This window comes from Drosophila navojoa, chromosome X (genome assembly GCF_054131105.1).
Source record: "Drosophila navojoa isolate 15081-1374.11 chromosome X, UAZ_NAV_1.0, whole genome shotgun sequence".
NCBI classification, from domain to species: domain Eukaryota; kingdom Metazoa; phylum Arthropoda; class Insecta; order Diptera; family Drosophilidae; genus Drosophila; species Drosophila navojoa.
In genome coordinates, this window is record NC_142895.1 from 21,009,602 (window position 1) to 21,019,487 (window position 9,886).

General features: G+C 41.6%; 1 protein-coding gene across 1 annotated transcript; it reads right to left on the reverse strand.

The window, feature by feature from the left end:
* Cyp6v1 (Cytochrome P450 6v1) lies at window positions 1-4,694 on the reverse strand. Its single transcript, XM_030390156.2, has 3 exons — window positions 3,208-4,694; window positions 507-1,337; window positions 1-428 (listed from the first exon to the last, which is right to left on the reverse strand). The coding sequence occupies exons 1-3, from the start codon at window positions 3,673-3,675 to the stop codon at window positions 150-152; spliced, it is 1,578 nt and encodes a 525-aa protein (XP_030246016.1). The 5' UTR covers window positions 3,676-4,694; the 3' UTR covers window positions 1-149.
* Window positions 4,695-9,886: the final 5,192 nt, after the last annotated feature.

Below are 9,886 nucleotides of genomic sequence, written 5' to 3' on the forward strand. Positions count from 1 at the left end.
CTAGATGAGCAGAGGGAAGCTGCATGTGATGCTGATGGATGTTTGAATGTGGATGTCGAATGTCGAATGTCGGGTGCTGGGATGCTGCGTGCTGTGGATGATGCCCTGGTCTCTATTGCCCTTGTCATGAGATGGTGCTCGCTTGTGCGCTATAAACAGTCAACAACTCTGAGGTAGATGCGATGCTCGCTGGCGAGCAGCGCGAACTTGGCATCGAAGCTGATGCGGTCCACGGTGCGGTCACAGAGCTCGACGCGATGCTGGCGCAGGAAGTAGATGAGGCCCAGCTTGATCTGCAGCATGCCAATGTGCATGCCAATGCAGTTGTGCGGCCCGGCCCCGAAGGGCAGATACGACATGGGCGTTTGCTTCGGTTTATTCTCGGCACTGAAGCGCTCCGGATCGAAGCGTTCCGGCTCCGGCCAGTACTGACAATAGAACAGAGGAAAGACATCGTATTAATATGGGGTACACAGTTGATTGCTATGCGCATGTCTGCATCTCACCTGCGGATCGTGGTGTATGGCCAGATTGGAGATGAAGACGGGCATGCCGCGCCGGGCATAGCACTCGGCGTGCGGGCGCAGCGAGTAGAAGCGCTTCTTGTTGATCGGCGAGCATTCGCGCTCCAGCACCGGCACAATGGGATACTTGCGCAGCGTCTCCTCCACCACCATCTCCAGGTACCGCATGCCGGCAATCAGCTCATAGCTCAGACCCGGCCCGCCCCCATGGGCCGCGGCCAGGGCGAACGTGTGCCGTATTTCGCGCCGCAGCCGCTCCTGCATTAGCGGCTGCTTGGCCAGCTCGTAGAGGGCGAAGGACATGGTCGAGGAGCAGGTCTCGATGCCGGCCACCTCGAAGGTGGCCGCCTGGGCGGCCAGAAAGTCCTGATGGTGCGTAAAGTGCGTCTTGTCCTGCTGCAGATCGGCCTCCTTCTTGAGGGTCAGCAGCATTTCGATGAGATCATTGCGCAGATCGCCGCCTCGTTCGCGCTCCTCGATCACCAACTGGATGACGCGGCGCAGAAACTCCGAGTGCGTCTCCGTGAACAGCTTCGACCGCATCAGCGGCACCAGCTTCGGCAGAAAGAATATCACAAAGAAGTCTATTATTCGACGCACGTTCGGCTTGAATATGTCCTGACAATGTGAACCGATTTCAGACTGCGTATTCCTCAGGCTATACGATCGCAGTCCAAATGCGATGCTCGCTATCATGTCCGTGTTGTACAGATCGCAGACATCCTTGATGCTAACGATGACGCCGCGGGACGCATCGCCGCGTCGCAAATCACGCGTCAAACGCTTCAAATACCACTCCAGATCGCAGCCGATCTAGATAAGAGATTAGAGTGCGGATCGTTAAAGTGCGATTAGTTTGGAGTGCAGAGCGAGAGCTTATATATACAAGAAAGGAATATCTATAAACAGGGCATGCACAATATATATAAATAATACTCTATATATATTATATCTCTCAACATTACCCACCTTCAATAATGATAAGCAGATAATAATAAAAAAGCAAATCTAGTCAAGTGCATGCAATCATTTAGCTAATAAACACTTTGTTTTCATTGACTTGTTTAACCTATGAAAAAGTCAAAATTCCATAGAACTTAACTGAGAGTGTAAAGTCGAAAACATTAGTGAGCATGCGAAACCAGTTGTTCAATTCTCATTCATATGTCTATATTTTCAGACACTTGCGATGAACTTTGGTAACAGCTGCTCGCACGCGAAGCTTGCACTAGCAAGCAATACGAGACGAAATTACCAGAAAAATAAAGTTTAAATAAAAAAAAAACACACATAGATTGCATTACATATTGTTACAAAAAAAATTTAAAAAAAAAAAAAAAAAAAAAAAAAAAAAAAAAAAACAAGTCAATGACATAGTATTTTACTAATTAAACATTTTAAAGTTTTAAATTTCCGCACGTGAAGCTTACATTAGCTTACACTAGCAAGCAATACAACGAAATTACCAGAAAAAATACCTAAACATGACATTACGAAAAACATACCATAAAAAAAAATAAAAAATAAAATAAAACAAAAGTGGCATATAGAACATTTTTTAACAACAAAATTTTAAATATATATTATTTAAAAATTTTTGTTTTCTTAGATGAATAATAAATAAAATTAAAAAAAAAATAAAATTAAAAAATAATATATATATAAAATAAATAAAATTGAAAAAATATATATATAAAAAATTAAATTAAAAAAATAAAAATAAAGAATTAAAAAACGGCATTGAGCATTTTATCTATCAACAAAGTTTTAGAGATATATTATTTTAAATAAAAATCTAGAATATTTCTTTAAATGAAAAAAAAAAAATAAATAAATAAATAAATAAATAAATAAATAGGGTAAAATAAAACAAAAAAAATTAAATTAAATAAAAAATAAATAAAACAAAACGGCATATAGCATTTTATCTATCAACAAATTTTAAGAGATATATTATTTAAAAAAAAAAAAAAAAAAATCTGGAACATTTATATTTAAAAAAAAAATTAAAAAATATATATAAAAAATAAAAAATACTTTTTGATATATACAAATAAATAAATGAAAATATGTTCAAATAACGAATAGAATGAATTAGAAAAGTTAATAATTAAAAGAAAAACGAAACAAATAAGAAGAAAAAAAACAACAAAAATAAATAAATAGAGAGTAAACAAATGAAAAAATTATACTTAAAAGATTAATAAATTAAAGTAATTTAAATTAGAGATTTAACTTTAAATGAAAATTTTAAAAAAATTATGCTTTGAAATAAAATTAGTGAATTAAAGTAATTTAAACTAGAAATTCCTTATGAGATATTTTTGAATGCGAAAAAAATAGCAATATTTTATCAGGCAATTTAAGTTTTTAAATTGACAACAACATTTTTCGAGTTGTTTCACTTGATAACATGTAAAAGCAGTAAAAAATTTAATTAAATAAAAAAAAAAAAGATAATATATTTTTTTTATATATCATCAGATATTTTTAACATGCATACAAACAAAAACTAAAAATAAAATAATAATAGAAATGTATTCAGAGATATTTTAATCAGATATTTGACATGCTGACGGCCTACATATGTTTGTTGTCGACTCTTCAATTGATTCATTGAAGAAGAAAAATCGAACTTTTGTTGCACAGTGTATTTTGATTGGGTCGCAGTTGATTGACTTACCTCCTCCATAAGCGAGAACATTTGCCTGATCTTGGCGCCCGTAAAGACCGGCGAGAGTCTGGTGCGTATTTCACGCCACTCGGACTGCCGGGCAAAGAACAGATTGAGGGAGCCCATCTTGTCGTGGCGCATGTCACACTTGGCGAACCGATTGGAGAAGCTGACAAAGTCCTCGACTAGAACGGTGCGCACCAGCTGCAGGTCCCGTATGAGCAGTGCCGGCTGATGGAACAGGTAGATGCCCACGACGGGCTCGTTGCGGAAGCGCTCGTCGAAATAGAATCGGCGCAGCTGCAGGGGGAACGACTCCTCCAGCTTGAGCACCTTCTTCAGGTTGCCCAGCAGATGCGTTGGCTGCACAAACTTGACGCGACGCCGCTGCCAATAGACGTAGGTGCGACGCGACCAGATGAACACGGCGGTTAATATGGTCACAATGCCCAGCAGTATGTTCGTCGAGTATACCATGGTGAGTGAGCGAGACAGCGTGCGGCCAGTGACAGTGACAGTGGCAAGTGAGAAGTGAGAGTGTGCCGCAGACAGAGAAGAAGACGTAGGCGAGGCGAGGCGAGGCGAGTTGTTGCTCTAGCCAGGGGGCGCTTTGCGGCCGCCTCGAGAACTTGTGGCTTGAATGCAACTGCAATTACACTGGGGCAACCAACGGGTCCGTCGTGGCACGCTTGTGCCAAATACAAATAAATAAATACTTAACAAATTATATCACAATCAAGTTTTTGGTCTGCGCGGCGGCCACGACGGCAACGACAGAAACGGCAATAAAAACAATGCGGCGACGTCAACAACAAAACGCTGGCAAGAAGCAGAAGAAGAACCACTGACAGCAGTAACTGAGAAGAATATCACAAAGCATACTCAAAACGCCAGAGCACATACATACACAGTCATATGGTCACATATACGCATATAAAATAATACATATGCACATGTATGTATGTATATATATATATGTATATATATTTATATACACAAGCACACAGAGTGTTGAGAATTGGCGAGAACACGAAAAAAAAACGCGCTAGCAAGCTGTACAAGCCGACGCAATGAACTGACGTGACGTCGACAACAGTGCTGGCCCAACGGGCCCCAAAAACTTAAATTGCGAACACTACGCAGCGACGCTGGCGTTGGCGTTGTCGTCGCCGTCGCCGTCGCCGCTCCCGATTATCAACAAAAGCAGAACACAAAGCAAAGTCAGCGATTGACAGGCCACAACAACCGCAACTGGCGTCGCAAACGCCCCCGTCATCGTGATTAACCGCAAAGTGCTCGCGCTTGGCAAGGGGCAAGCTGATGAAACGGCAGCAAACAACAACGCCACTGGGATCTACATACGCTCTTAAAGCACAGTTCCACATAGAAATAACAACGACAACAATTGAGTACCGGTGGTGAGAGAGAGAATATAAGAGAGTCAAGAATTGGCTCTCTCGTGCTCGAAACATGTGCATAGGCACACTGACGCACATAGTAATTAATATATGTACATAAGCTTAAGGTGTAATTTAGATAATCATATGCTATTACGCATGGTACATTATAAAGAAACTGCTTACTTTGTTATTACACCTGGGAGTGTATATTTATAAACTTTCAAGCTTAACACATTGGAAATCCGAATTATATATATTCATATATATATTCACTAAATATGTACGATAATATATGTACGATAATATAATACAAAAGAAAATTGCATAGATGGACCCAATCAATTATTGACAATTGAAATATTCAATTACATTAGCAACATTTAAAATATACAAATGAAATTCACTGGTTCCACTGTGCGCAAGAGACTGAGCGCGTATGCCGACCGCAAATAAAAGTGAATATTAAAAGCGAAACAGCGATAGCGACAGCAGCGAGCAACATCGATAGCAGCTACTCCACGTGACAAAGCTGTTCATGAAAACAAACTGCGCTCTCAACACTAAGCACGAACAAAGCGAACAGCAGCAGTGAGAGTAAGAGAGCCGCCGCAATATCAAAGCAGAAGCTTCTGCTGGACAAAAAGAGAGTGAGAGCGCCGCGTCTGGTTTAAAAATAACCGTATGTTCGTTCGTTCGCTTTAGCTCGCCTGATGTTCTTATTGCTGTGCTGCTTGCGTTTTGTTTTCGTTTCTACTTCACCATAATACATACATACTACATCTGAATGCATGCAATTGTGTGTGTGTGTGTGTGTGTGTGCTCCACTTTCGACCAGGGCGCACGCAATTACTAAGCAAGTGTATGTATTAGTCCAGGGCTGCGCACGGCTTTAAGCGTTGAAAGTGCGCGCAAATTGAATCTTGGGCTTTGGTAAGCTGCAAACTAAATTCAACAAATCGCTTCTTACCACCGCTCCAACCAATTGTTGAGCAAATTGCTACAGACAGACAGCGCTTTGTCGAGAGCAGGAAAACGGAAACTCCATTTACAGCAATTGACAAAAATTTGCACTTGTGTGTAAAACTTTGACGTACACTGGCTGGCCGGGCCCACTGTGTCCATACACTAGCCAAACTATCTGCATAGAGACTATGTTAGCTAGTTCGCCACATTTACATATACATATGTATGTATGCATATGTATGTATGTATGTCTGCTTGGTTATTTTTGAACTCAAATATTCTCACGTTTATTCACACATTTAGTGTGGTATAAAAATATATTTAATTGTTCATTGATTTTCAGTCTATTAAATCATTGAGCGTGGCAATCTGCTAGTAAACGTCTTTAAAGGGTGTGCGAAATTCGTTACGCGTGTTGCCCAAAAATGAGAGCGAAATAAAAAAGACAAACCGTTTTCTTTCCTTTTATCTTGTTGCCCATTTTGTGTAGAGACAACACCCGAAGCAAGTTACAGTTACAAATGTGCAACATTTCCGGTTGCTTCAGTTTGGGATACCAAAATCTGTTGGCCACACTGATGGGCTGCGAGCGGGTTATAGAAGGAGTCAGAGGCAGGGGCAGAGGCAGAGGCAGAGGCAGGGGCAGAGGCTGAGGCAGTGGCAGGCGTTCGCTTTGCTTTGATTAAATTTCACGCACGACCGCATGGCAAGGGGTTGGGCGGGTTGGTTTGGTCTATGGAATCGAAATTGGAATTGGGAAAACACACAAGCATGCACACACACACAAACACACACGTACGCTAAAGCGCAGTGCAGTTCGATTTGCATTTGTCTTCTTCGCGCAAAATGTTTGCTCTTCAGCTGGCGAGTTCACCTTCGACATGTATCTCGCTCTCTCCCTCTCTCTCTCTCTCTCTTCCCCATCATCATCTTACCCTCCCCGATGCGTCGCGTAGCCGGTGATGTGTCAATAATCGGCGTTGCTTATGCATACAACGGCTCTACAAACACGCGCGCACTTGTCGTGGTTGGAAGGGTTTGTTCGATGGTTGGGGGGATGGATGGATGGGAGGTGCGGTGGGTGGTATGCGGCACATGATGGCATCAAATTCAGTTGAGCCCCGTTCAGCTCGGCTCAGCTCAGCTCTCGTGGCACAAATCAAAGCCGTCTCAATAAACAAACATTGTGCGCATTTCATGCCCAGCCCACTTCCCATTCCCATTCCCAATCCCATTCCCATTCCATTCCGCGCTTTGGCAACCGCCTTGTGCCATTTAGTTTTGGTCTGCGACTATGTTTTGATTCCATTTACACTGTTGACACTAGAAATCTTTTAATTATTGTCACGCATTGTGTTCGCACCCGGAACACGCAGCCAAAGCAAATAACAACCGAGGCTGCTCCTTGCGCCACTCCCACTCCCACACCCACTCCCATCGTTCCTTAGCTTAGCTCTCGCTCTGCTGCAGTAGTTTTTCTCAGCGCTATGTTGACATTTCGGTTTTCGTGTGGGAGTTGCGCCAGGTGGGAAATGTTTGTACACCCAAACGCCCTGACGCCCTTCTAAGTGCTTTTCCCCGGTGTAATGAGGGGGGTGTGGCAGCCTGAGTGTACGTACGCAAGTAGTTGCAATTATTTAATGTGCTTCCCGGAATTAATCGAAAGTTATTTGGCTAGAGTCCAGCTGCATTTGATGGGATTTTCCAGAGATATTCGGCTGAGCTATTCGATGATTAAGGGGATGAATTATGTTTAAGTTGATTTAATTAAATTTTAATTATGGATTGTTTGTTGGTAATTGAAGGGACTGCAGGCTGTTTTGCCGAGGCTCTATAGAGAACATTTATATTATTATTATTTTTTATTATAAATAAAAAAAAGCCGTAGATCTAATTATTGTAAAAAAAAACTCTATGTAAAAAGAAAAATAAATAAATAAGACATACCCTGAGTTCCCTTATTTAATGAGTTTAGGGTATAAAAAATAAGTAAAGCTAAAGAAAAAAAAGAGAAATATCAATCAATACGATATGGATATGGGTATGACTAAAACTGTTGTAAACAGATATACCCTAGATGTGAACCCTTAAATATATACACGTATTATGGATATGGACTCCATGAACTCCATGGGCTAACATATATCCTTATTAAACAAAAGCTATTATAAAGAGATATGCCCTAGATCTATGCCTTAAGAACTATTAGACCTTATTAGACTGAAACTGTTATCAAAAGATATACCCCAGCTTGATAGCCTAGAAAGTATACAAATATTTGAGATCAAGCTAAACAGTTTAGTAAATTTGGGTCTCCTTATCGGCTTTATCTCCAGAGTTCTTTATTATGGTATCATGAACATTCCACATATCGTATAATACATATGAGGATCTGCACCTGCAACAACTGGACACGCAACGTGCCACACATGAAAAGCGGAAAAGCGGAAAAACAGAGAAAACAGTACACAGTCCAGCCCGAAATCTATCCAAAGCAGCAAACAATGGAAATGATTCCATATCTCTCTATCAGGGAGTTCGAGATGCAGATGGAGATGCTGGGAGATGCGATGTCGGTGCTCTGTAGATAAAGTGCGCAAAATAGCTGCGTAATTTGACGTTAATGTTACGCTAATAATAATCTGTCAGCTCGCATTAGGCAAGGTAAACAACAAGGTAACACACACACGCACACACACACATGCTCGATTCTAAAGATTTGTTGCTCGGTTACCTTGAGCATTTACCTAGGGAGCAGCTGATCCTTATCTAATGCGCATGTGTGCGTATGTGTGTGTGTGTGTTTAGCTCCGATTACAATCAAAATGCGAATGAGTTTGCGAATGCAATACGTAATGTGCTTAGAGAGAGAGGGAGAGGAAGAGGGAGAGGGAGAGGGAGAGGCAACGTAACAGCCTTAGGAGAATGCCGACGTCGTCCTTGCTTGGGTCCTTGCTCCGATAGTGTCTTGGGTGCATTGTCGATGTGTTTGCCATTTTGACGGGTCTCGATTACGCTCTCGCTATCGCCATCTCTTTCGCTCTCCGTGCTGCTCTCCTCTGTAAGGATGCCTGCTCTGTCATGTGTGTAATCCACTCTGCTCGTTGCTCAAAGTTAAATGATGCGCGCCTAAGTTGCGCACAAAGAGGGAGACCAAAGAGGCCGAGTTCCATTTATTTATTTTCCCTCTATATATACATATATATTTTCTTTTTTAGACACGCCTCGACGGCTGATGAAAGCAAATTGCATGAACAAATAGAACTGGGCCAACAAAATGCATTGCAATTAATTGTAGTTAGCTATGTGTGTGCAGTCCCAGTGGGCCTAGCCAAGTCAAGGCCTCTCTGCCGGACCCGTCCCTGCACTCCCCCGGGAAACGGCATGTAAATGTCATTTGGACCAGTACGGCTAACAGTCTCTGCCTCCGCCTCTGCCTCTGCCTTTGGCTTTGCCTCTGGCCATAAAGTCAAAGTCCAACAAACGCAAAGTCAAAACGCAGCAAAAGTGTTTTTCCTCGTTCTCTGAAAAAAAAACAGATTGAAACCAAAATAAAAAAATAATGGCAGTGAAAACCTTCCAGGAAACGCTGAAAAACGAGCTAAAAAACAAATGAAAAGCCATCAATAGGACAAGCTCTGCTCTGAAAACCTAGAAATCTAAATAGAGTTCAGTTTTCAGTTTCGTTTTTCCTGTTCGTGTCGAGTTTTTCGGGAAAGGCAAATAGAGCTGTAAAGAAGTTAGCCCGGCATCAAATGCATTTTTCTGCGTATTAACGCTAGGTATGAACGCGCCTTTAACCCGTTGCTGCCGCTCAATTGTTGCGAATTCGTTGTCTCGAAGGGGTTAAAAAAACGAAGCAGAGAGATAAAAAAAAAAAAACAACTGATGCACCCTTTTTTTTTTTTTTTTAGCTGTCTTCTGTTTTTTTTTCGCTGCTTTTTTAACGCTCGTAAAACAATAAAGTCATAAACCTCGTAGCGACATAAATTAGAAGATGTGGAACAGTCGCCGAAGGACGCAGGATGCAGGACGCAGGATGCACAATGCGCCGGGCGAAGGGTTAAAAAGTGAACGATTTACTTTTTTTTATTGCCATTTCGCTGCTGCTTCTTCCTCTTCTTGTTGTTTTTGCTTTTTTATGCGATTCCATTTTGTAATCACTGCGAGCTGATTTTTTTCTTGTTTTTGTTTTTTGTGTTTCTTGTTTTGTTTCGGGGTTTACAACTTGGTCAGCGCGTGGGTGGGAAGTAATGCTAATTTCGTGAGCTCTTTCGCCGAATCCGAGCAATCTACGTGGAACCCGTAAAAAAACAAAAACAGAA